Raw genomic sequence first — 26,712 nt, 5'->3', positions numbered from 1 at the left:
CGAGTCACTCAGCACCGTGTAGCAGTCTGCGTCGGCAATGGCCAGGGCGATGGCCACCTCCTCCGCTTGTTCCGCTCCGGCGCCTCTCACGCTCGCTGCCGTCCTCGTGGCGCCGGTCGACGCCTCTATGACGACCGCTGCGAAGGCGTTCCGTTGGTATTCGGCCGCGTCCACGTACCGCGCGTGCTCGTCGTTGGCGTGCAGGTCGATGAGAGCCTTGGCCCTCGCCGCTCTTCTTTCCTTGTTATACTCGGGGTTCATGTTCTTGGGTATGGGGTCGATTCTGGTCTGGCGTCGGACCTCTTCGGGGACGGGGAGCTTCGTCTGCGCGTCGTTCGAGTGTCCTATTCCCAGGTCGTCCAGTATCTTCCTCCCGGCTTTGGTCGTGGACAGCCGCTCCAGTTGAGAGGTCCGTTGCGCTTCGGCTATTTCTTCGAGCGTGTTGTGGATCCCGAGTTGTAAGAGGCGGGTCGTGCTCGTGGACTCGAACAGGCCCAGCGCCGCCTTGTACGCTCTCCTGATGATTACATTAATTTTGTTGCGTTCGTGTTGCAGCCATCTATGGTAGGCTGCAACGTACGCGACGTGGCTGATGATGAAGGATTGGACGAGCCTGATTAGGCTCTCCTCTCTCATGCCAGCCTTCCGGGAAGTGACTCTTTTGAGGAGTCGCATAGCGTTGGCCGCTTTTGCCGTGAGACGGGCGATAGTTTCGCCGTTTCTTCCATGCTTTTCGATGACCATGCCTAGGATCCTGATTTTGCTGACCTCGGGGATCACGTTGCCGGATTTGGTTACGATTCTGATTTTTTCGCATTCGCGTTGTCTGCTCTTGCATCTGCCATTGATGGTAGGTGGGAGTATGAGGAGCTCCGATTTGCTCGGCGAACATCTCAAGCCGGTGCCTTCCAGGTGGTCTTCTATCGCGTCGACGGCTGCTTGCAGAGCGCCCTCGATGTGGGCGTCACTGCCGCCGGTCACCCACAGTGTGATATCGTCCGCGTAGATGGTGTGCCTGACGTCTTCGATGTCCGCGAGCTTCTCGGCCACTCCGATCATTACCAGGTTGAACAGCATCGGCGAAATGACCGATCCCTGCGGTGTGCCGGTGCTCCCGAGCTTCTTCTCTTGCGTTTGTAGGTCGCCTGCTCGTAGCTGGGCGGTCCTGTCCGTGAGGAAGTCCTTTATGTAGTTGTAGGATCTTTCGCCCATGTTGAACTTAGAGACTTGGGACAGAATCGCCGAGTGTTTCACATTATCAAAGGCGCTCTTTAGGTCGAGACCCAGGATTGCCTTGTTGTCGCGGGCGCTGCCGCCATTGTCTATGATTTGGTATTTGAGCTGCAGCATCGCGTCCTGCGTGCTGAGGTGCTGTCTAAAGCCGATCACCGTGGCCGGATACAGCCCCTCTCGTTCCAGGTAGTCTTGCCACCTGTTGAGCAGGACGTGCTCCAGCACCTTGCCCACGCAGGACGTGAGCGAGATGGGCCGAAGGTTGTCCGTGTCCGGTGGCTTCCCCGGCTTGGGTATCAGGATAGTCTTGGCTGTCTTCCACTGCTTTGGTAGCGCGGCCGCTCTCCAGCACTTGTTGAAGTATTTTGCGAGGTTCTCAATCGAGCCGTCGTCGAGGTTCTTGAGCGCCTTGTTCGTGACGAGGTCCGGGCCAGCTGCCGACCGGCTGTTGAGGGCGTGCAGGGCCGCGCGGACCTCCTCGACGTCGATGTCACGATCGAGCTTCGCGTTGGGTAGGCCGCCGTACGGCGCGTGTTGTTCGGTGGGCGTAGTGGGCAGGTATTTGTCATTGATGCGCCTGGTGACTGCATCAGCACCCAGTACCGAGACATCCCGATGTATGAGCTTGGCGAGTCTATCCCTTTGGTGCGACTTGGTCTTCGTTTCGTCGAGCAGGTGCCGCAGCAGGTTCCACGTCTTCCCGCTATGCATCTGCCCGTCTGCCGCGTTGCAGATCTCGTTCCACTGTTGCGTGCATAGAGCGCGGCAGTGCTCCTCGATCGCTCGGTTGACCTCCGCCACCTTCTTTCTGAGTCTGCGGTTGAGCCGTTGGTTCTTCCAGCGACTGAGTATCGACTGCTTGGCTTCGATAAGATGCGCCAGCCGGCTGTCTACTTTATCAATCGCAGCGTCCGTTTCAATTTCTTTGGTCGCGTCGCGTACGCTCTTGGTGATTTCGGCCGTCCACGTCTCTATGTCTTCGCTGAAGAGAAATGGCGGCAAGAGTGCGCTTGATGTCACGGACGCGTAGTAGTAGTAGTAGTAGAAAACTTTTATTTAGATCTTTTAAGAGATTCGCGGATTCGAAGCCTCCGTCGTCTTTCGTGGCGCCGGCGACTTGAGGCTTCTCTTCAGCAAGGTTGGGCCCCTAGTCCAGGGCTCCACTGAGTCGCGCTGCATCAGTAGCGTGCCGCACTAAGGCCCTTTGGGCCGCGAGCTCGCTGCTGGTGAGCCGGCTCTCCCATTGCTCCGCACTCGGGAATTCGTGTTGGTGGAATGCTTTATTTCGTTCGCACTCCCATGTGATGTGGTATAGTGTGGGTGTGTCGCCGCACCAGGGGCAGTTTGCTCTGTATTGTGTTGGTGACATCTTGTTATAGATGTACAAGTTGGGGAAGGAGTTTGTTTGTAGCCTACGCCAGCCGACTGCTTCCTCCCTCGTGAGGGCTTTGTGTGGTGGTGGGTACTTGAATCTAGTCCCTCTGTATAGTTGTAATGTCTCTGTGTATCCCCCCTCGCATGCTAGTAGCTGAAGCTCCAGAACATCTGACATGCCTGCTCGGTATGTAAGCCCTCGAGCTAGGCTGTCTGCTGTTTCGTTCCCCGCTACGCCTGCGTGGCCTGGGACCCAGATTATGTGTTGTATGGGTGTCTTCTCAGCAGAGGCTGCTGCCCCACTGATTATCCTGAGGGCCATGCCGCTAATTCTGCCCTTCGTATAGTTTTTACACGTGTCTTTCGAGTCTGTTAAGATGTTTAGGGATCGGCCTTTCCTATAGCCTTCTGCTACCGCCAGCGCGACGGCAATTTCCTCGGCCTCCGTTATGCCCACGACCTCCACTGAGGCGCATGTGGCCATGTCTCCTGTGCTATTAACTACCACCGTAGCGGCTAAGCGCTTCCCTGCATGTACGTACATGGAGGCGTCCGTATAGACTGTGTTCTCTGATCGGCCTAGCCTCCTTTCTATCTGCTCGGCCCTTGCTTTTCGTCTGTCCTCGTGTAGGTTAGGATCCGTAAGTCGTTCGTAGAAAGAGAGTAAAGAGCCTGAAGGAGAGAAAGGCAATCAGAGTAGACATGCAAGGGTAAAGGAGAGGGGGCGCGCCGGGCGTAACAACAGGCCTCATGAAACGCAACAGCCTCTGCGCAGAAGGCACTAGAGGCTGTCTCTAGACGAAACCGGCCCACGTTCCGAAGCGCGCCGGAAGATGAGAATGCGACGTAAGCAGCACCCGCAGAGTGGGACGTATAAGAGCCATCCATGAATATATGAAGGCCGGGAAGGAAGGACTGAGATGGAAAGTGAGAAGGGAGAAGACGGGCGAAGGATAATGAGGAAGCCAGAGAGGGATGGTCGCACCAGGGATCAAAGCGGGGCAAGATATCAGATGGTAGGTAAGTGTGACCGCCAAAGGTGACGGGATCTACACCATTTAGAAGGTTGAACTCTGCACAGAGACGATCCAATTACAAGGGAAGAGGGGGTACCCGGAGGAGAACCTGAAGCGCAGCCGTGCGCGTTGTGCGGAAAGCCCCTGTGATGGCGAGAAGAGGGACCCGCTGCACAGAAACAACCTTCTCCCGAAGGCGGGAATTGGCGCTGCGAGACCACCAAGCGGGCGCGGCATAAGTTAAAGCGGGTTGTGAGTGTGTGAAGAAACTTTATTTCCGCCAGAAGAAGACCCGTGCTCCTCCGGGTCCGCACGCAGGCGTCCGGGGAGGGGCAGCGTCGCAGCTGGAAGACTATAGCAACGGTATAGTCGCGCAGCTTCTGCTGCCAGGCGGGTAGCGTATCGTTGTATGCTAAGGTCGGCACTTCTGAGTATGGTCTCCCATTCCTCTGCATTATTGATTCTGCCATATCCTGGGGCACTGGGGCATCTCCATAGTATGTGTTCGAGTGTAGCGGTATGCCCGCAGAACTCGCACACCTCCGCATCCTCCCTCGTGTCACCTCCTGTCCAGCTCCTCCAGAGCGGGGATGCGAAGTTTCTAGCTTGGAGTCTTCTCCAGTCATAGGCCTCAGCCGAGCTAAGCGATCTATCCGGAGGAGGATAGATCCTTTTGTTCTTTTTCTGAATGTCTGTGATGCTATTAAAGGTATTGGTTTCCTCTTTAGTGCTGAATTCGTATGAGGTGTCCACGGCTCCCCGAGGTAAAGAGGAGCGGGCGAGCCTGTGGGCGGCCTCGTTTCCAACCAGACCCGAGTGGGCTGGGGTCCAGATAATTAGAATATTGTGGGCTGGGATAAAGTCTTTTAGATATTTAGCCGCCATTTCGTGGATGCGTCCCTTGCTGTAATTTCTAATTGCGGCTTTGCAGTCGCTTACTACGTATTTGGTACCTGGCTGAGTTAGAGCGATCGCTATTGCAACCTCCTCCGCCACAAGGGGTTTTAAGTCAAGGTGTCTTACAACGCGTAACGTTCTGCCTGAGTCCCCGACGGCTACGGAGACGGTGTCTCCTAGCGTGCCTACCGCGGCATCAGTGTAGGCCACGGTTCCCTGTGGCATCTTGCCTAGCTTAGCAGTCAGCTGTGCGACCCTGCTTTTCCTTCTGCCTTTGTCGTGGATGGGATGCATGTTTCTAGGTATGGGAGCGATAATAAGATGCTCTCTTATTTCTCTTCCCAGATCTGTTCTGGTGTTCACTGTGCTATCTACGGTTGCCCATTTCGCTAGCTGTAGGTATTTCCTTCCTGCGGGTGTGGATGTTAGCCTTTCGATTTGCGATGTTCTAACCGCTTCAGTCAGTTCTCTCCAATTGTTATGCAGGCCCATTTTCTCCAGTATATCATTGGACGTGGAAATGGGCAGCCCTAGCGCTCGTTTGACACATTTTCTGATGATTGTGTCTAATGCCTTTTCTTCGGTTTTGTTTATTTTCAGGAATGGGGTTGCGTAGCATATCCTGCTAACGATGAAGGCCTGCGTGAGTCTTAGTTTGCTGGACTCTGAGAGTCCTTCCCCCCTTCTAGATACATTTCTGAAGGCTCTGACGACAAGTTCAGCTTGCGCTTTGAGCTTGTCTAGCGTACTTTTGTTTTTCCCTTTTCTGTTAATATACATGCCTAGGATTCTTATTTCCTCGACAATTGGTATCGTTCTATTTTCAAGTGTAACCTCGATTGCCGGTATCCTTTGACTGCGCTTGCTCATTGCTACAAATAGCTCAGACTTTTGCGGAGAGCAGCTGAGACCCACGCATTTCGCATGCTCGTTAATGATATCCGCTGCCTTCTGTAGCTTTTCTTTCATTTCTGATTCGCCTCCTTTGTTTAGCCAGACATTTACATCATCTGCGTAGAGGCTGATGTGTAAGCCTTCTATCTCTCTAAGCTTGCGGGGAAGGTCCCTCATTACCAGATTAAAGAGAAATGGGGAGAGGACAGCCCCTTGTGGGGTTCCTCTGCATCCCATGGGGAACTCATCGGATGTGATGCCCTGAAAGGTAATGATAGCAGTCCTGTCCCTTAGGAACGATCGGATGTAGTTATAGGTGTTTTTTCCTACAGCTATCTCATTTAGCCCATCAAGGATGGCGTCATGGCTGACATTGTCAAAGGCTTTCTTAAGATCTATACCTAAGATCGCCTTCAGGTTGCCGAGGTCCAGCTGATCTACTATATCTCCATAGAGTCTTAGCATTGTATCTTGGGTGGTGAGCCCAGGCCTAAATCCGACCATTTCATCTGGCCAGAGGCCGTTATCCTCCATGTATTTGGTCAGTCTGGTCAGGATGACCTTCTCAAGCAGTTTCCCTACACATGATGTTAGTGAGATCGGCCTGAGGTTCTCCAAGCTCGGAGGTTTGCCCTGCTTGTGTATAAGCGTGATCTTGGCCTTCTTCCACTCCTCGGGGACAGCGCCTGCTTTCCACACTTGGTTGAGATACCTAGTGAGGCTATTTATTGATTCTTCATCCAGATTTCTCAACATTCTGTTTTCTACTCTGTCGAGCCCCGGGGCTGACCTTCGTTTTAGCTTCAGCAGTTCCATTCTGACCTCGGCTCTTAATATGGGGGCATCCAACTCCTCATTTGGTTGTCCCTTATAGTCGTCATATTTAGCGGCCCCATGGGGAGCAATATACAGTGACTTGAGCGTGTCAATAAGTTGCTCATCTGTGCCATTAAACTTATACCTAGCTTTTATTTGCTCAGTTCTCATAGCCGTCTTAGATTTATTTGGGTCTATAAGAAATTTGAGCAACTGCCATGTACTAGATTTTCCCATGCTTTTCTCCATTTCCTCGCATCTATTTGTATAACTTGAAAATAAAGCCTACGTAGAGAAGAGGAAGGGAGGGAACGGTGGAGAGAGAGAAACGAGACAAGACGCGAAGTGAGGATCTCTGCCTTGTCGCGGAGAAAGTGAGCATGCGGTAGAAAAGTGAGGTGGCGGTCGAAGACAACGCCTAAAATTTTGAGTTCCTGTTTGAAACTCAAGGGGCGACCCGAAAAGCGAACGGTTGGATTGCGCTTTTCCATTCCGCCCACGCCATGTGAAAACAGCATACAAAATGTTTTTGTCCACGAGATCGTCACCCGCGAATCAGAGGCCCAACAGGCTATTCTGTTAAGGACATCGGCACACAACTGCTCCAGCTCGTGGCGCGTGCGGGCCGGAACCAGCACAATGGTATCATCGGCATAGGCCTGTATTGTTACGCCAGGAGGCATGGGACATTCGAGAAGATCAGCGATTATGACGTTCCACAAAAGGGGTGAAACGGGTGATCCCTGAGGGCTGCCGAGAGTGGGGTTGGCGGACACCTCCTCACTAGTGCGTGTACGATAGACTACCGTGCGCTGCGAAAGAAAAGAGCGCAAGAGGTGATACAGGTTGGAAGGGAGACCGCGGCAGCGAAAGAAGCGAAGGACGAGGGGGTGCCAAACGCTATCAAACGCGCCCTGAAAATCGAGTGATATAAGAACTACGGGCGTGCGGGATATGCGGAAGTTTTCCAGGGCCGTTCGCAACGAGGCCAGGGCTTGCACTGCGCTGCGCGAATGGGTAAACCCAAACTGGTTGGGATGGAGATGGCCCTTGGCGTGCAAGAAATAGTAAAGACGGCCGTGAAGTAGGCGTTCTAAAAGTTTACCCAGGATTGAGTTAATCACTATTGGCCGGTAGGAAGTAGGAAGGGAAGAGGGACGGTTTGGCTTAGGAAGGAAGATGATCCGCCCCCTTCGCCACGCGGAGGGAAAGTGGCCGAGACGGAGGGCACCGTTGAAAAGGAGGAGAAAGAAGGACGGGTGGGCACGCCAGAGGCCCGTAACCAAGGGCGCAGTCAACCCATCCAGGCCGGGAGCTGTGCCGGTACCGAGTGCGTTCACGAGCAGCTGAAGCTCGTTACGCGAGAACGGGACATCCGGCGGCACAGAAGGATGGTAAGGCGACTCGACGGATGCACGGAGGGACGCATGTAATGGTGTATCTATCAAAGAGTTGTCAAACGCGACCTGTGTCCGGAGCAAAAGTGCCGCTGACTCAACGACAGAAGTCGTCAGAACGCCGTCTCCTGTGTCCAGAGGTGGGAGGAATACGGGGGCGCGCAGTTTGGCGAATGCGTTCTTAAAGGGTGCGCCGAAAAGGTTTTTTCGAGTCGCATCGTGACAGGCCTGGCGCAACACCGAGTCCTTCGCCTCCCTGATGTTGCGACGGTAACAGGCAAGTGCCGCCTGAAACGCGGAGGAGTTTTCGGACACCTACCACATGGTGTGGGCATGCCCTTCCAATCCTGCCTACCCACCCCACCTCCACCCCACTCGAGAGGACTGGGAAGCTGCCCTGCGCGGCTGCTCCGAACTCCATGCCCAACAGGCATTGGTAGCTAGAGCCCGGGCCGCTGCGGAAGCTACAGGGATCCCGGACTAGGGATCCCTCCTAGTGTTTGTAAGGGGCGGGCCCTTCCGGCTCGCCCCATCGACCTCTCACTGTAAATAGAAATAAAAGTTTTCCTCCTCCTCCTCCTCCGATAGACGTGGCGCAGCGATGGTTCTGAGCAACGCTGGAAGCGCCGGCGCAATGCTCGAACGCGGCGCCGCTCGATGGTGAGCTCAGGGGACCACCATGGCTTCGGTGCCGGATCACTTACAACTGTACGCTTGTGGCGCTCAATCAGCGTGTTAACTCGGTCGTGGAACCGGTTGACGACGGTCTCCAGTGCATCGGAGGAGCGCAGATCGGCGCCAGCAACCCGGGAAAACCATGTGTCCCTTGCTAGGCACTGAAGCAGACGAGCCCGGGATGCAACCGTTAGGCGGTGCTGCTTCGGAGAAGGAGGACCAATTGACACCTCAATATAAGAATGCTCGGACAGAGATTCGGCGTCCGAGACGGTCCATGTGTATCCGGAGCTGAGCAGGGATGGGGAAGCGAGTGTGACATCAATCCACGACTCCGCGTAATAATTGTCATATGTGGGGGCGGAAGTAGGGTCATTTAAAACAGTCAGTTGGTGAGCCAGAGCGAAGTGGACGAGTTTGGAGCCACGCGAGTCGGAGGAAAAACTGGAGACCAGCTCGGCTCGTCGGCGCGGTCCCAGGGTAAACACGGCGCGCCGCGCATCTGTTGCGCGCCGCAGCCGCGAGGAGGCGCTCGCTGTGGTGACGTCACACCAAGCGGAGAGAAAACGAGACCAGCTCGGCTCGTCGCCGCAGTCCCAGGGTAACCACGCCGCTGCTTCTCTCTCTCTCTCTCCTTCCCTTCCTCTCTCTGAGAGAAGATTACGTGTGGATGTGTAGATATAAGGTGTTTCGACCAAGGCCTCGTTAGAAGCCATGTCGACCGACAAGTATAAGGAGAAGCTGAGACGATTTGCTGAAGCTAGGAAACAGCGACGTGCCCGAGAAACGGATGAAGAACGGGAAGAACGTTTAGCTAAACGACGTGCACACGATTGCTTTTGCAACCTACCGGGCTTAACCAAGCTAAGCCTCTGCCAATTTTTCTTTCGCAATTACCAAGGCTTAACCAAAGCTAAGCCCCAGCAATTTTTCTCAGAAACTGAACGCCGAAGTCATTGCCGTGGCGGTAGCGAGGCGGTTAGCAGAAAACCAGGATTTCATCCCGCGTTCTCGTGCGGCAGCTGGACGCCGATGCAGATCTACGACGTTCGACAGCCTGAGCACGAGGGCACGGCATGTAATGCCGGCTTTGGTAAATTGGTTATTGAGGGAAGGAAATGGTTTTCTCTGTTCATGGCTCAGAGTCTAGTTACGAAAAGTGTGACATCTCTAATGTGCAAGAATTGCATTTCAATTATTTCAGCCCCAAGCCTCGAGGTGGCCGAGCCTCCTGAAGTGAAGGGCTGGTCTCGAAACAATTTTGTTGCTCTGCTGTACCTTATCTGTACGCGCCTTCAGGGTGAGGTTTGGTCGAAGTGTACAGCGTAGTCGATTTTTGCGCACTCGGATGTACTGATAAATAGTGATCACCTGCAAGCATTTGAAATTGGTTGGTAACAACTTTATTCATAGTCCTGCAGAGCTTTCGCCGACGGGGCCTTAGGTCTCCCACGTGGGGACGTCGAGGCGCTGCCTCGCCGTCGCCTCGCGGGCCTGCTGGACGGCCCAGAGTTGGTCCCCGAGGCTGGGGCTGCGCAAGGCAGCGGCCAACCGCGGCGGGAGGGTTCCGGAATTAGCACCGTGAAGGTTTTTGGTACAGTCCCAGAGCATGTGAGTTAAAGTGGCTACATTGGCGTTGCAGACCTTGCATATATTTGTCGGGTATGTACCGGGGTAAAGCCTGTGGTATAGTTCCGGGTTGGGGTACGTGAGCGTCTGCAGTTGTCTGAGGGTCACCGCGTACGCCCTGTCCAGCTTGTCGCTGGGCGGAGGGAAGGTTCGGCGGGCCAGGCAGAGGGCCTTGGTAATTTCGTTGTAGCTGGTCAAGCAGTCTTTGGTGCTATTCCACGGACGACGGTCGCCGGCGCGGTTCGCGAGCTCGCGCGCCTTGGCGTGTGCCGTCTCGTTGCGGTTGCGATACGTCCTCGATACTTCTCCCATGTGCGCCGGGAACCATTGAATTCTGGTTTGGAATTCTACCTCCTGCTGGACTTGCCTGTTCCTCAGGACTTGGGCCGCTCTCTGTGAGATCCATCCTTTGGCGAAGTTTCTAACCGTCTGACGCGAGTCGCAGAGAACCACGGTGCACGTCGGATCCGTGAGGGCGAGTGCCACCGCCGCTTCCTCCGCCTCTTCTGCGCGTTCGCACGCTACACTTGACGTTATACGCGTTTTGCCGCACGAATCGACGACCGCAACCGCGAATCGCGAGCGTTCTGCGTATTCCGCGGCGTCAACAAACCTTGTCCCCGTATCGTCTCCATGGCTGTGCAGGAGAGCTCTGGCCCTGGCCACTCTTCTTCCCCGGTTGTGTTCCGGGTGGACGTTTCGTGGAATCGGGTCGACTCTTAGCGTTTGTCCGATCGCGTTTGGAATGGCGACTTTCTAGCCTTGTTGTACGTGGTAACGGATGCCGAGACTTTCCATGATCTGGCGGCCTGCTGTCGTTCCCGTTAATCTTTCCAGTTGTGAAGTGCGCTGCGCCTCGGCGATTTCGCTAAGCGTGTTGTGAAGTCCGAGCTGGAGCAAGCGATGCGTGCTGGTAGACTCGGGTAGACCCAGTGCTATCTTGTACACCCTGCGAATGAGGACATTGATCTTGGCTTCTTCTCCCTTGTGCCAGTTGTGGAATGCCGCAACGTACGCAATGTGGCTAATGACGAAAGAGTGTATGAGTCGTGTGAGACTCTCCTCCCTCATTCCGTTTCTTCTGCTAGTGACCCTCTTGAGGATTCGCATGGCGTTAGCTGTCTTGTGCTTTAATTTAGTGATCGTTTCGCCGTTGACGCCGTTGGCCTCGATTATCATGCCGAGGACCCTAATTGTGTGTACTATCGGGATGGTTGCTCCGTTTCTCGTACGTAGTCTGATCTCTTCGTACTCGCGCTTTGTCGTTGCCGCATTCCGACCACTCCCGGGTGGTCTGCCCCTCTGCGTGGGGCGGTAGAGTAGGAGTTCTGACTTTTTCGGCGAACATCGTAAACCCGTACCCTCTAGGTATTCCTCTATTGTCTCGATTGCTAGTTGCAGTGCCGTTTCGATGTGACCGTCGCTGCCTTTGTGCACCCAAAGGGTTATATCGTCGGCGTATATTGTGTGCCGGACGTCTTTCAGTTCTTGTAGCTTTTCTGCTAGGCCGATCATGACCAGGTTGAAGAGCGTGGGCGAGATGACGGAGCCCTGCGGGGTGCCGGTGCTCCCCAGCGTTTGCTCTTCTAGCTGGAGGTCCCCTGCCACTAAAACAGCTCGCCTGTCTGTCAAGAAATCTTTAACGTAGTTGTACGTGCGTACACCAAGGTTATGCCGCGATATCTGGTGTAAGATCGCTGAGTGCGCGATTCTATCAAACGCGCTTTCAAGGTCGAGGCCGAGAATTGCTTTGGTGCCTCTCGTCTTGCCATCAAGAACGTGGTGCTTCAGTTGTATCATTGCGTCCTGCGTGGACAATTGTGGGCGAAATCCTATGATGGATGGTGGGTATGCCCCTTTGTGCTCTAAGTGGGCTTGCCAGCGGTTAAGCAATGCGTGCTCCATGGTCTTGCCGACGCAGGACGTCAGCGATATGGGGCGAAGGTTTTCGAGGCTCGGTGCTTTTCCGGGTTTCGGGATTAGTATCATTTTCGCAGTTTTCCATTGTTGCGGGAGGGTGCCGCGCTGCCAGCAGTCATTGATAAATGCCGTTAACTGTTCCACGGATTTGTCGTCAAGATTCTTCAGGGCGCGATTCGACACACCGTCAGGGCCTGGCGCCGATCTGCTGTGTAGGTTGTGCAGCGCCGTCCTGATCTCTTCTGCACTAAAGTCCTTATCCAATTCTACATTCGGATCCCCATCATAAGGGCCGTGTTGTGCAGTCGACGTGTGCGGCAAGTACTTGGCTAGTAACTGTACTAGTAGAGTGACTGCCTCGCACGTCTATTACACAGGGAGCTCGAGAAGTACGGTGAAGATGCAGCATTTGAAATCTCGCAAAATATTAAAAAGAAACGGTGTGTTCATCTCTGAACTTTTTTTCCTGCACTCCAGAAGAGAATGTCTCTATCTAGCTCGGCATGGCACGCCCCTCGCAGCGACCTCCATAATAATGCATAAAACATTAGGCGTTTTTTCAGTACCTAAGTTCACCGCTGTCGCGCGCTAGTTCTCGCAACGCTCTCGAAACCGCGCACGAACACGTTTCAACAAAGCATGCGTAGGCCACAGGCTTTCCGGTAAAAAGGCCGCGTTGGTTTGGGAATTTTTGCAAGTGGTGTTGCGCCTGTTTTATAAAAATGGCCCTGAACACCTTTCGATTGAATTTTTAGAGCGAAAGCTCTACTCCCGTACAAAGCTGAAGGTCATGTGGCTATGAAATTTGACCTTCAAACCAGGAGAAGCGGAGGCTTGGCTCTGACGTCATGCAAAGTGACTCGGCACGCCTCGCCACAGCTACGCGCGTTGAGCTGACTGCGCTCACTCGCCTCGCAACTATCGAATCACGTGACTCGCTGCGCCTCGCCACATCTGCGCATGCGGAGTCGACGACACTCTCGCAACTGGTGGAAATCGTGTGACGCGCCGTTCGTGGGTGCTTACTTTAATTCCACAAAGCCATGGATAAGCGACGTGCCGGAACTATCGTCGCCGTCAACGTAATCTTATGACCTTTACGATATGGGGAGGCATCAGATTGGATAACCATGTTTAACACTTGGTTGGCCAGCCGGGTTGAAATACAGGGAGTTTTTTTTTATAATCTGGCGGTGAGATATTGTCCAAGAAGCGCGCTTCCGCAGAGTACGTTTAAAAAGACCAAGTATCGCAGTCGACCAGTTCGACCACACTTCTCTTTCACCGGACGAGCCTCGCCAGAAGTCCACGTCAGGCACCCCGCATGCGCCCTGCAAAATGCGCGTCTTCGCCTATCACCTGAAAGTAGCTGGTAAAAATGTGATGGATTGCACGACGCGCTGTTTAAACGCGGATACTGGAAACGTATTTGAAACGTTTTGAAAGCTTTTTTTGATGCGACATACAAATGTGAAGATTCAGACGTGTGCGATGTCAGTGCACGTTAAGATCTCCAGGTGGTTGAAATTATTCCGGAGACTTCCACTACCGCACCTCTTTCTCTCTTTCTTCTTTCACTCCCACCTTCCTGCCCTTACGGCGCGGTTCAGGTGCCCACCGATATATGTGAGACAGATACTGCGCCAGTTCCTTTCCTCAAAAAACCAATTTACCAATTTCACTTTAAACGGTAAAAGACGGTCCGCCGCCATGCGTACAGCTTAAAAGGGACCGACGTTATTTTACGCTCCTAGGTTGTGAAAATTGGGAGGTGGTAGTTCACAAAAGCAGCAAGCTTGCACGGGTTCGTTGCCTGGTCTTCCGCTGACGCAGGGCACCTGAACACAATTCACAGCATCTGTGCGATTGAGGGCATATATGTGCCTCCCTATACCGTGCTACGCGTGTACGCACTCCGCATACAATTGCACGCAAACAGATACCGACGTGCCAAACACGCATCCGTCGCGCGAAATCGGAGCCGAGCGCCGAAGCGACCGCTCAGCGACAACTCTGCGGTGTGGTATGAGCTGTAGCAGCACGCCTAACTGGTCCGCTGGCGGGGTCCCGGCTCTCGCGATGCTTCGGCTGGCCTGCGCATCGCTGCTGGTCGCGATGGTGCTTCGAAGCGCCGACGCGTCGTCGGACTGGCACCAGCGCGGGCGCGCCGGAGGCCGGAGGGTACAGCAGCGAAAAGAAGAGCTGCCGCTGTACCTGACGCCGTACGTGACGAAGGGCCGAGTGCGTGACGCCCGTGAGCGCAGCCGAGTAAGCAGCATCCGCGGCTCGCCGGACGTCGAGAGCTACGCGGGATTCGTCACGGTGCGGGAGCAGCAGCACAACCATCTCTTCTTCTGGTTCTTCCCGGCCATCGTGAGTTACTGCCGGCAGGTTGTCACGATCCTCATGCGAACGGTGGGATGTGTAATTGTAGCTTGCGCTTGGATGAATGCGCGGAAGAGCTCTGTGGGTGGTTGCTCAGTCATGGCCGCGGGGAACATATCCTAATGGGCACTGGAATTCGAGGTCCTGCGGACGTTAAATGGAGTTTTAATGTCCACAGGGATGCACGAAAACTGGGCGTGCCAAGGAAAAGACGAAAAAAAAAAGGCACCTCCTAGGACCTCACCTGGATATAAATGTGAAAGCTTTTTTGCCAGCTTCGATAGCTACTAATCATTTATGCAGAATTGCGAATGCTTCTTAGATTATAAAACAAACAAAAATCACAGAACGATTACGAGCCTATAATGCTAAGGATCCAACGTTAGCTGGCTTGTAAGCGCGCAAAAATATGGAGACATTAGAATTGATCAGCATCCGCCTTTTCAGAAGAGCGTGTTGTCGGGCTAGTTGGTTCTGCATAGTATATAAGTGAAATGCGCAACAACTTAGACAGGACACAGAAAGAAACACATACAACAGTTCACGAGCGCAACTACCAACTGTTTAATGGGGCGAAACAACAACAGCATATATACAGAAAAGCAGCGCATGCGTAAAGGTAGAGCAGGTACACACATCACAAAGACCGCAATTTGATAAAAACGAATCAAGATATGAAACTTCAGCATCATAGATCTGCAACGAAGCATCACTTACGCAGCGATCAGATAGTTTTTTAGCATGGAAGGCTTCTAAGACAAGCCGGGCTTTTACATTGGTACTCCTGCCTAGAATCTTTGTCATATGTCATATGTATATATGCTGTCGTTGTTTCGCCCCATTAAACAGTTGGTAGTTGCGCTCGTGAACTGTTGTATGTGTTTCTTTCTGTGTCCTGTCTAAGTTGTTGCGCATTTCACTTATATACTATCCGCCTTTTATGCGGGGGTTACTGGTCACGTACGTAGAAGGTGCATTTTTACCGTTGGTGTCCGAAGGTGCAGTTTTTTTTAATTTATTTACATTCTGTGCCAGAAGCATTAGAGGTTTCAAGCAGAACAAGAGCAATGAAACAGGCAGTAAAACGTTATACAAACAAGGCTATCCTGATTATGCAATGTAAGTAATGAGTTCCGAAAAGGTTGGTTATCAACAATCGACGCAGTCCCAGCGGGAAGGTGGTTCCATTCGCGAGATGTAAAAAGAATAAAAGTCTGAAAATGGTTTTTGTGTCGCAACGATCGAGATTGATTATGTGACTGTGATCGATGCGATGTGAACGACAGGGCAGGTAAAGAGTTAGTTCGCCGTGCAGTACAGGGGGATGGAAAATTTTCTGAACTAAAGCTAAGCACGAGATTTTACGGCGGAACGACAAAGACGGACGTTTAAGACTATAGATTTCATTCCCGATATACTGGCTGTAGAGCGAGTGGAATTATTCTGAACAAGTTCCAAGGATTGGTTATTTAACATGGTTGCACAATGAAGAAACGTACTGAAATTTTTGGCGTACCAGCGTCTTGAAAAGGAAGAATTAGCCCGGTGACGTACTTGCGAACGCCAACTGAGGCGAAAAACTGAAGACCTATAAATAGATAACGCTGTAGCCACTAGGCAAATGCAGCGGGGGTTAAGCCCCACCTCGATGGACACTTCCCAGGCGTACACGCGAAGCGCCTGCGCGCCCAGCACGCGCCGCGACGGGCGTCGAAAAGTGGCATTCACCTCCATGCTCCTGGTGCTGGCTCACTCCCCCTCCCGAGCCGACTGAAAGAATGTCAAGCCGTGAACAAAACATGGTTGGAGGGCGCTGAAAAGACGAATTAAACCGCGAAGAAAAGTTCGGGGAACACGAAGCTATGAAGAAAAGAGTCCTCGAGAGCCCCGCGGTCCTCCGATTGTTGTCAACCGGACCCCGCTTCCGACGCGCGCGCTAGCGCCCGTGCGCAGGCGCCGATATCTGACATGCACAGATATCTGCGCCCCGCTCGCGCCTGCTGGCGCGTAGCGCCTCGCGCATGCGCAGACAGGCTCCAGCATACGCCCGTGCGCGTAGGCGCTCCGCCCGTACGCCTCGGAAGTGTCCATCGAGGTGGGGCTTTAGAGTTAAGCATCCGCGTTTTATGCGAGATGTGCGTGAGATATTGGGCTAGTAGGTAGAAGGCTCTTTGAATGCGTGAGCATTAAAACGCCCATTAGCGCAAAAAGTGTCCGGCATTGCATTGGTGGCTTGGGAAGCCTCGGGAGAGGAGGAAAAGCCGAGAGAAGGCGAGTTGATGGGAGGCGACGAGGGCGAAAGGGAAAACGCGGTCGCCAATCAGAGTCGAGGGGTCGGAAGCGCGAGTGGGTATGGCGTGACACACTGGAACACTTCAATTTACCCCTCCCCCCCCCCCCCCCCCTCCAGAAAATCCCCAAGCGCGTGTGCACGAGCTCCAAGCCTCGCCATGTTCTTAAAAGCAACCTGTGAAAGAAGCATAAATGAATTCTCTGTTGTATGCAAAAGTTTAAATCGCCAAGTCAGAATAGGAAATGAATGTGTAATCGCTGTATATTTTCCTTTTTCTTCTTTAGTCAGGTAGAGTATCCCTAGGAAGATGCGAGAAACTCACCACGTGGAGGTCCTACTGTCGGTGATGTTTACGGCTTACGTACGTAGTACCAGCCCAAAATATGGCGGAGTTCTGCAGCCAACAGTCACCCTTTCCAGAGCTACGAACGTGGGCTACGGAGGTCGTCGCATAGCGTTCTGTTTTGTGTTCGGTTCAGGGGTAATTTACAGGGACAGTCTTTAAGAGACAAGTAAACGAATGTTGGCATACTCTGGTACGGAGGCAGAAACCAGTGCAATACTGGTGGTTTTTCCGTCGTCTGTAGTATTTTGGATGAAAATGAAGCGAGACCCGACAGCGGCGACGCGGTGTGTTTAAACTTTCTAGCTCCGACCGAGGTAGGCGGATCTTGTCGCTTGAAGTGAATATACTACATAGTATGAATAGCACCCAGCGCAATACAGAGTTGTTGAAAGACACTTCAGGGTGCCCTAATTCATTTGTCTCGCGCTACTGTCACCGCACCTTAGAGAGCAAACCCGAGCTCTTTAATCATTTTGTATTTGCTTTTGCATGCAAGGTCTACAGCCGGCCACAACAACATCAATCGAATGTTTTGATGCAGCATCGCTGTTGTTATATACAGTGTTTGCAGTACCAGATGAACAAATTATGTCAAAAGTTTTTCGTTGAAAAAAAAAAAACCTGGCAATCAAGCTGGCAAGAGCTCAGACCCTGTGTACAAGTGCGCGTACACGTTGTGCACTCTGCGTGCGCAGAAGAAGCATCCGAACAGCCCTGCTCCGGTGGTGCTGTGGTTGCAAGGCGGCCCGGGCACACCGTCCCTCATGGGTGCGCTGGTAGAACACGGGCCCTTGCGTGCTTCGCCCGACGGCACGGCGGCTTTCCGGGCGCACACGTGGGCTCACGAGGCCTCGGTGGTGTACGTGGACCAGCCCGTGGGCGCGGGATTCAGCCACACGCGCGACGGCGTCGACGACCATTGGTACTGCGCCAACGCGTCCGACGCGGCCGCGGACCTCTACGAGTTCATGGGACAGTTCTGCGTCGTCTTCCCTCACTGTCACCAGGCGGACTTCTTCATAGCTGCCGAGGGATACGCAGGTACGCGGCACGGGCGTGCGACACGTGACTGATTTATGCATAAGAACATTAGCAGCGCGAAGGACGGCTTGTGATCCGCCTGCAGCTGTGATGCGTACCATACTGTATGTTTCACCAAAGGCTTTGCCCAGGTGGTCCAAAACATTTTATAGCCCTGCACGTGGCATCCATTGTAGCTCATGAATAGCTTCGGAACGTTCAATTCCAGAATTTATAATTTTGCAAAACAGGTCGATTTTCATGGTGCTAACATTGCGACACGACACGCGGTAGTCACGCGACAATTTTGAAAGGGACATTTTCCAGCACACTTTACAGTTTTGCTGGAAAAAAAAATATCGCTGTATTTAACAATAAAAAGGAGCATTTAATTAAATTGCTGACCGGGTCATGATGGCAGGCAGCCTACATCTCAAGAAGGAAGCGACAAATGCCGTAGACCTACTGTCATGACGTCACGGTCAACCACCTTGCACCCACCACAGCGCTGGTGGAAGCTATATATAGCTTCCACCAGCTGCTGAGAGCTAGCAGCTGAACGACAGTTTACCGTAACGTCACGACACTGGCGCTACTACAGTGCATGCAAGCAGATGCAAGGCAGTTGACCGCGATGTCATGGCAATTAGTCGATGTCATAGGTTGAAGGGCCTCTTCTGAGAAGCATTTGCCGCTTCGTTTTTTTAGTTTCATCCCACTATAGTTGAATTTTTGTAGAGCGCGCTGTCTTTTTTAAATAAAGAATACTTACTCTTGCTCAGCTGCAACACCCTGTATAACAACGTATGTACTCTTTGAAAATGCACGTCCGTCTGCAGCCAAGTTCGCGCTGACGCTGGCTACCATGCTGAACATGATACGGGATGACGACTCGATTCCTCGGCTGACGGGCTTAATCCTGGCGAGTCCTTTCGTGGATCCTGAGAACCAGGTGGACAACAGTGAGCTGCTCCATCAGGCGGGCTTCCTCACCAATGTCCAGGCGGCGCTGTTGTGGGAAGACTACCACAGGGCTTTTCTCCTCATGCGCCGAGGGAACTATACGGCAGCCAAGCAGCTCATGGATGACATCATAGGTGAAAACAAGGAAATGGTTGTTTGTATACGGTGGCTTATCTTAAAAACGACATCAAAGCTGCTAAGGTTAACGAAAAAAAGAGAGCGGTAAAGCTCAAGGCAAACATGCAGAGAAGTTCTGTGACGAATGGCGCGGCAGGGAAAGATGTCGACAAAAGAAAGAAAACAGATACAGCGCTTATGCGTGTGTGTGTTTTTTTTCGTCCACGTCTTTCCCTGCCGTGCCATTCCTCGCAGAGCATGTCGCACCAACTTGCCCAAACATTTACGATGCAGAGAAGTGTGTCCTTCAATGCAGGGCTAAAGTTAACATTTGGGCTCGTTTTTGCGTGAACATGTTTCCCTCTGTTTACGGTTCTCATCTCCGCGTTATTTTTCTTAGTGTATTTGCTTGTGCATTGAAAGTGTTTCGAAGCTATTTTTGAACTTCAGAGTTGACGCACCGCACTAGCCAACCTAGTGCATGCAGTATCGAACCTATAGCTGCATAAAATTACTTTACTAGTGGCCCTGCATTATTCAAAATATAAATCTGTTAGCACTGGCCCCTGCGCCCACCATTGTCCATGTGTGTATTTGAGACGTGAAATTTGGTTGTTTCAATATGCACGAAAATAAGAAAAGATTTCGCGTTGTGAACCGCAGGCAGAAGGTGTGCAAATGAGCTCGGCGGTGGGTTACTTCAGAGGGCGCCCATCAAGCATTCTCATTGCTCTCATTGCCGTCCTGCTCGGCAAGTTTCAAGTTTCAAGTTTCAAGTTTATTTAATACGCACATAGTAATACAAATACAATAAAATCAGTACAGAAGGAGGTCCCATAGTACACGACTGTCGGGGGGACCTCCTAGAGCAAATCAAGTGGGATAAAATTGCAAAGAATGGAAGGCAGTGTATCAATTAGCATAAATAAACAATCTACAAAAAAAATTTACAATGTTATGTGTGAAAAACGGAACAAAAAGTATATACAGCAACAACTTTGTAACATAATGCAAAGAAAATTAGACTTTAAACAAGGATTACTACTGTTTAGGCATGTGAACTACACAGGAAATTAAGTACTCTTTAATGCGGTGATGAAATGAGTGAACAGTAAACGACGCTTTAATTTCACATGGCAAAGTATTCCAACAGGATATGCCGGCAAATATTGTGGTAAATTTTCCATAATTAGTCCTCACTTTAGGTAGAAGAAGATTATTACGCTGTTGAAACCTAGTAGAATTAGTATTTATAAGCTGATCAGGAAAGCCATCAATATGAGCATGATGATTAATTACCTTGTAGATAATGATGGATAATTTCACAGTGAATAACTGTTGAAGTGGAAGTATGCGCAAGCTATGATAAAGTGGTAAAGAGTGTGTTAGGAATGAACTGAATGACATGAGCCTGATGGCCTGATTCTGAAGGCGCTGAAGTCTTTCAATGTGAGTGAAATATGTATTTCCCCAGCAGGACAAACAGTAGCTAAGGTTACTGTGGATATATGCATAATATAATGAACGTAAGATGTGCGGTTGAAAGTATGCACGTGTTTTGATTATGATATGAATGCCGAAGGAAACCTTATGCATGAGTGATTGGACATGGAGATGAAACTTCAAGTGCTTATCTAAAGTGACCCCAAGGAATCTGAAAGATTCGGAAATATGCAGTGCATGGTTATCAAGTGTTAGTGATCGTGGAATATTTATGATTCTGAGAGGAGAGTGAAATAGCATGAAAGTTGTTTTTTTGGGGTTCATTTTGATCTGCTAAGGCGCTGTCTCCATGCCACTGCGTTCGTTTAGGGTGGTGACAACGTTAGCTCGGTTGGGAGCCGCCATTTTGTCTCTCAAGGATTTCGTAAACCTCCAGTATAACTACGAAGGTGGTAAATTTCTGCCTGAGATAATATTTATACGCCCGGCAGCTGTACTGAACCACCTCGCGGCCCGACAGGCGAAAATGTGGACTTTCAAAGTAATATCGTGGTGCGGCAAAATTTAGCCTTTGAACCAAATTGGCGTAGTTACCATCATTCTAGGCTTACGAAGCGTTCCCGGCGCGCGGACGTCCGCAGACGGCAACCCGAGAGTGGCGACGACGCTCTTCAGCAACATGACCGGCCTTCGGCAGACGTACGACATGGACCTGACGGACCCGCCGGCCATCTTTGCCGGCTACGAGGCGTTCGCTGAGCGCTCCGAGGTGCGCCGTGCGTTGCACGTGGGACGCCGGCTGAAGTTCGTGGCCGACGGCGAAGCCGTGAGGCAGGGCATGTACGCCGACCTGCTGGTCTCGTACAAGCACCAGCTGGCCGACCTCTTGGACCAGGACCTCAGGGTACGTGTGGCGTCGTTCTTGCATGTGCGCTATGGTATGCACATCTACCCCATAAATATCCACCCCATTCTTATAGTCAGGAGAATACGAATGGGGTGGAGTGCATTTGGCAGACACTTTCAGATCACGATACATCTGTATTTGCCAGTATTCACCTTTGGGGCGGAAACTTGAAGGTTAACGAAAAAGGACGAAATTAAATTAAGGACAGCTAGTGCAGTGATCTATGGAAAAAAAAAATGTTAGGTGCAACGTTAAGAAACACGAAGAGAGCAAAACTGGTCAGACAAAAAAAAAACTCAAGATAATGATATCCTAGTCGAAATCAAGAATTTATGGGCAGGACATGTTGTACGAAGACAAGGTGCCCAAGGTCACCGATGGGCACTTAGGGTAACGGAGTGGATTCCTAAAGAATGCAAGCGTAGTAGGGGGTGGCAGGTAGTCCGGTGGGTGATTGAGATAAGGAAGTTGTGCGGAGACAAGGTGGCGCAGCTGGCACAGAACAGAGTCAGTTGGAGAGATATGGGAGAGGCCTTTGTCCCGGAGTGGGCGTGTTAGGCTGATGTTGGGGACATACACAGCGATAAGGCTGCTTTACTGGCAGCATACTCTGTAAGTACGTTTGCATAGGTGCGAGCCGCGGACAGCAGTGGCAAACTTTTCTGAAATTGTGCCAAAAAAAAAAAAAGTAACACGATCAGGCAGCTTGGATGTACACAAGGAGGAAGAAGGACAATACTAACAGAGCACAGGGCTTTTCAAATATGGTGGTGATGTCATATTGCACATACAAGGCGGGCAGAAGCGAATGAAAAGTAATATCTGACTGGTATCATTTCCCATCACACGTAAGTTATTTTTCATGCGATATAGACCTTTAGCATGGGATGTACCAGATAAGTTGCTGTTGGCACAAATTGTAATCGCCGGGAATGTTTGGTTTGGGTTGGTTTATTGAGGTTTAACGTCCCAAAGCAACTCAGGCTATGAGGGACACCGTAGTGAAGGGCTCCAGAAATTTCGACCACCTGGGGTTCTTTAACGTGCACTGACATCGCACAGTACACGGGCCTCTAGAATTACGCCTTCATCGAAATTCGGCCGCCGCGTCCAATCGCCGGGAAGGTGTAATCGCGCGATGAAAACGTATTTTATCATCGTGCGCCGCCACCGAAGGCTGAGGACAATGGGCGTCAACCTAATCGAATTTCGACTGCTGCTTGTGTAAATGGCTAATTGTGGGGTTTAACGTCCCAAAGCGACACATGGGATAAGAGGGACGCCATAGTTGAGGGCTGCACAATAATTTAGACCCTCTGGGGCTCTTTAACATCGAAACACGGCCGCCATTGCCAGGTTTAAATCCGGGTCCTCCGGCTCAGTCAACGTTGGCTCAGTAGCCTAGCTCTCCAACTATACTGAGCCACCGCGGCAGAGATATGTGTATATGTCGTTTCAATCGCGCTTAACGTGGCCGCATGCTTACTGCTTGCTTACTTTTAGGCCTACATTGCCTTTGATTCAAACGTGGTGACATTTCAGCGATATACAAGTTAAACCAGGCGTATTACGAAGAAAATAGCCGTAGCGGGCAGGAGACATTCGAAGAAACTTCGTAGTTTATTGATAAATTTTATTTAATTACTGTGCACATGGAACCCATGCGCAGTTAATCCCAGTCCCTGATATTCCATTCATCGTCGGACAATGTTAGGAAGGCCCCCTGTCGCAATGGTCCAGTGGCACACAGCCCCCTTTGGATATTCGCCACGCATAGACAAGCTACGTTGACGGTGGAAATCTCTTCTCATTGCCGACGTATGAATAACTGGGCAAAGCCACCTCTTCCTGTGTTTGGCTAGCTTCATAGCATGAGAGGCGCGCAACGATGGAGTTCGATATATATCAAGCTATAATGTTCAACTGTAGTCGATGATGCATGTTTCCGCCAGTCTTGTCCCCGCAGTTATTTGTGAAGATGCGGGAAGTGTGGCTGACATCAGTTTCTGTAAACGTGTGTGGCTTGAAATCACATATCCAGTGCTTCAATTCGGTGAACTTGTTACATTCTTGGAAATAACCCGAGGAACAGAACAGAAGGTAAAGCAGACATGGCGCGTCTCTGCTCCGAGCCCTCTCTCATCCTGTCTCTCCTGGTGACTGCGAGGATGAAGACTTGCCGGCTAGCTCAACTATACAAACACTCTCGTACAGCCTGCGCAGCGATATGCGTGTGTCGTGCAGGTCCTCGTGTACTGCGGTCAGAAGGACTTGGCGGTGCCCTTCAGTTCCGTGGAGCGCTTCATGAAGACGGTGACCTGGAAGGGCCAGAGGGAGTACGCCACCTCAACGAGGTTTCCGTGGCGCATGGCCACGGACCAAGTGCTGGGATACTACCGCCAGGTGCACAACTACACCGAGGTTTGTGGACCATGTGTACTCTATGGAAGCTAAGCTGCTATCAATGGGTGCGCGTTTTTAAATACTACAGCGGACACGCACATAACGGATTGTGTCATGGCGCTCTTTGGCCAGAGACGCCCTTGCGCCATAAAAAAAAAAAAAGAAGTGGTAGGGTTTTAACGTAGTTAAACCGAGTAGGCATGCGAAACTTGCTTGAAAAGTGCGAAAGTAGGGTACCTTGGAGGTGTCAATGTCTCCTTCAAGGTCACCCTCCCATTGGCTGCAGCTGGCACGACGTTCCCCCGAACTTACCCGAGCCTTCTCCCATTGGCTGCAGCTTGCGTGACGCTCCTCCGAACTAATCCGAGCTTACCCGAGTTACTCCGAGGCTTCAAGCTAGATTTTTAATTGGAAACGCGTGTTAAGTAGTGCTTTCCCACTAAAACATCACCATGACTTAACGGGCCCAGCATGCATAGTACTAAACACGCGAGAACAAGAGATAGTTCCTCTGGTCCTTGTTTGTGGACAGTAGACCGACTGCATGCAGTCATGTATGAGGATAGCGCCACCCTAATTACCTACTGTGACGCGGTTCCATCGCTTCCTATATCGAGATGCGCATGCGACCTTGTCTGTGCGCTGTAATATGGTGCGGTTAGGCACCCCCGTTTTGAGGACATCGTGTTCTGCTTATTACGGAGAAAAAGCGAAGGCAGAGTTGCTTAAAGCTACTGTAAAACATCTGACATGGCGGCGCTGTCGTATAGCAGCCATTGTAGAAGCGAAGTCGCAGCAAGATCGAACTGCACTATACTGGGCATTTAGTGCTTTGTGCACTTCGGGCATCAACCATGCACCAAAAATGTCAATTAACTATTTCGCATGCGCGTTCCCCCGCCCTATCATGCCCGATAAATCCGACGCTTTTCAAGTAAAGAATGTCTGCAGGCGAAGTCAGCCCGCACAATTCAGCCAAGCTGTCCCGGTTCGAACGGGAATCGGAACGTCGATCTATCGATTTCAGGATCTGGTGGCTATTCTCACTGAGCTATGAGCCCATCTTGCTTTTGTTTGCTACATAAATGAATGCCTGTGTGTGCAAAGAAGACGATGGGTTGTCGCTGGAGTGCAGTCCCGCCATGAACTTCTCATTAAGTCGCTAGCATGCTCATCTGAAATCGTAAAGACGCAGAACCGTGCCTGTAAGAGGCTTGTTTTGCGGCGCATATACTGTAGCAATGAAACAAACTGTTATCGGGGAAGAAACCTCGTTGACCACAGCGAACCTGTAAGGCCCTCTACTCTGCGGCTTCCAGAGAAACTGAACTGTCCTATCACCACACGCACAAAGAAAGAAAAAAAGTCATGCCTCTCTGGAGTTGCTCTGTGATGCATGGGACCAAATGCTTGCAGTGTAACGTTAATGTCCTTCTTCAGAGTTCGCCGAATCTACCAGCTGAGTTAAGCATGCATTAGATGAGCTGTAAAGCTGCTGATGGAGCGTTCAGCCCACAACCACAAGATGGCAGATTATGTTAATACCTACACTGCATCTCTGGTAATTTTATGCTTAGCCACACTTCCACCACACCCACATAGATGGAATTCCGGAAGATTATGTATATTACGTACAACGCGCTTTTGGTAATTTTATGCTTAGCCACACTTCCACCTGAGTTGATTTTGCCCCAACAACTTTAGAATTCAATTACCTCGCAATCTTTACCTACACAGTGATCTGTATCGCTGGCATGGTGAATGGTACTGAGCGCACTTCTGGATGCCGTGACTTCGCAGGTGCTGGTGAGGGGAGCGGGCCACATGGTGGCATACGACAAGCCCAGGGAGCTGCTGGCACTCATCGAGAGATTCATTTTTGGCATACCCATCGAAGACGTGAGATGACTGAACAGATGAAAGGGTCTCGCATGGGGACACAATGCTGCAAAATCTTGTGTCAGAACTGCAAGCAATGAGAAGTCGAGGCCCCACTGCTGGCAACTTTCTATATATATATATCCTGCAAAGAGAGAGATAGAGAAAACGAGCATATTAAACAGGCAGCAAAACTGTAACTGCGAGGAATGACAGTTATGAAACATGAGGCATGCTCATTTAGTTATTCATTGTGTTTGACATCGACACCGCGCACTCAGAATAAAATTATTTCCCCGCATGTGTTAAAGACAATTTCGTAACTAAAAGTGTATTAAACATGCTGTTAATAAAGTGAAGATATTTTCAAATTTTTTTCTGAGCTGCTCTCAATGTGTACGTACTGCGATCGAAAAAGCACACGATGCGGCCTGACGTCTGTGCCGAGACCGATGTTACCATGGCATCACGAGAGTGCGCGGAAGGTTGCCTTGTGATAATCTCGGAGGCCATGTGATGATGCATCTTGTATTCTGGACCGCCACCACGGCTCAACCAGTAATTGTCAGGCACAGTGACAATGTTCAGCAATAAATGACCGCGGGTTCATCTCAAGGCCATTTTTATTCTCTGCTGGTTCATTCACTATGAATAGGATAGAAAAAAGAAGTCAAGTCCATGGTCTCGCACCTGCAAGTAACGGCAGGAGGCCCTGTTATGCAGAATTGCAGGTTTAATTTGTTTTAATGGACTTCATTCGTGGAAGGTGTACATTAGAGGCAAGGGGTAATAGTAGAGGCCACGGATCTTGGCAACAGTCCTGCTCCTCTTCTGCCACTTTGTACCCTTAGTACAATGTATGGATCGAAGTTCCTAAGGTGTACATTATCAAAAATTTTGCACAAGAAAATCATGACGAACGCTAGTTTTTTGACGAAAGAAGTCGAAGAAGTACACATTAAAAATGAGACTGCCCCCTCCCCCCCCCCCCACCTTCTCGTCCCTCTAATCGCCCTCTTCAAGAATGACCCCTAATTTGCCTCTGCCGCAGACCGATGGGTTTGCTCGTGTAGTAAGGGGTACCAAGCCATTCCGGAGCTCCGAAA

The 26,712-nt window shown here is 51.2% G+C and overlaps 2 protein-coding genes across 2 annotated transcripts in view; one reads left to right on the top strand and one right to left on the bottom strand.

Annotated features, from left to right (window-relative positions):
• The first annotated feature begins 13,876 nt into the window (after window positions 1–13,876).
• On the top strand, window positions 13,877–25,971 carry LOC149342568 (putative serine carboxypeptidase CPVL). The gene is made up of 6 exons (XM_089544920.1): window positions 13,877–14,224; window positions 17,571–17,916; window positions 18,735–18,992; window positions 21,060–21,322; window positions 23,570–23,746; window positions 25,529–25,971. The coding sequence occupies exons 1-6, from the start codon at window positions 13,877–13,879 to the stop codon at window positions 25,634–25,636; spliced, it is 1,500 nt and encodes a 499-aa protein (XP_089401046.1). The 3' UTR covers window positions 25,637–25,971.
• LOC149342566 (integrator complex subunit 14-like) overlaps window positions 22,927–26,712 on the bottom strand; it is a 40,021-nt gene continuing 36,235 nt past the window's right edge. Inside the window, exon 5 of the mRNA XM_089544922.1 lies at window positions 22,927–25,751. The gene's annotated coding sequence lies outside the window, so the exon portion shown is untranslated. The remainder of the gene's footprint in view (window positions 25,752–26,712) is intronic.

The sequence above is a fragment of the Amblyomma mixtum genome, chromosome 5 (genome assembly GCF_055824585.1).
Source record: "Amblyomma mixtum isolate Tamu chromosome 5, ASM5582458v1, whole genome shotgun sequence".
In the NCBI taxonomy this organism is placed as follows: domain Eukaryota; kingdom Metazoa; phylum Arthropoda; class Arachnida; order Ixodida; family Ixodidae; genus Amblyomma; species Amblyomma mixtum.
Note: the sequence above shows the minus strand (reverse complement) of the source record. Positions and strands in the feature narration are given on the sequence as shown.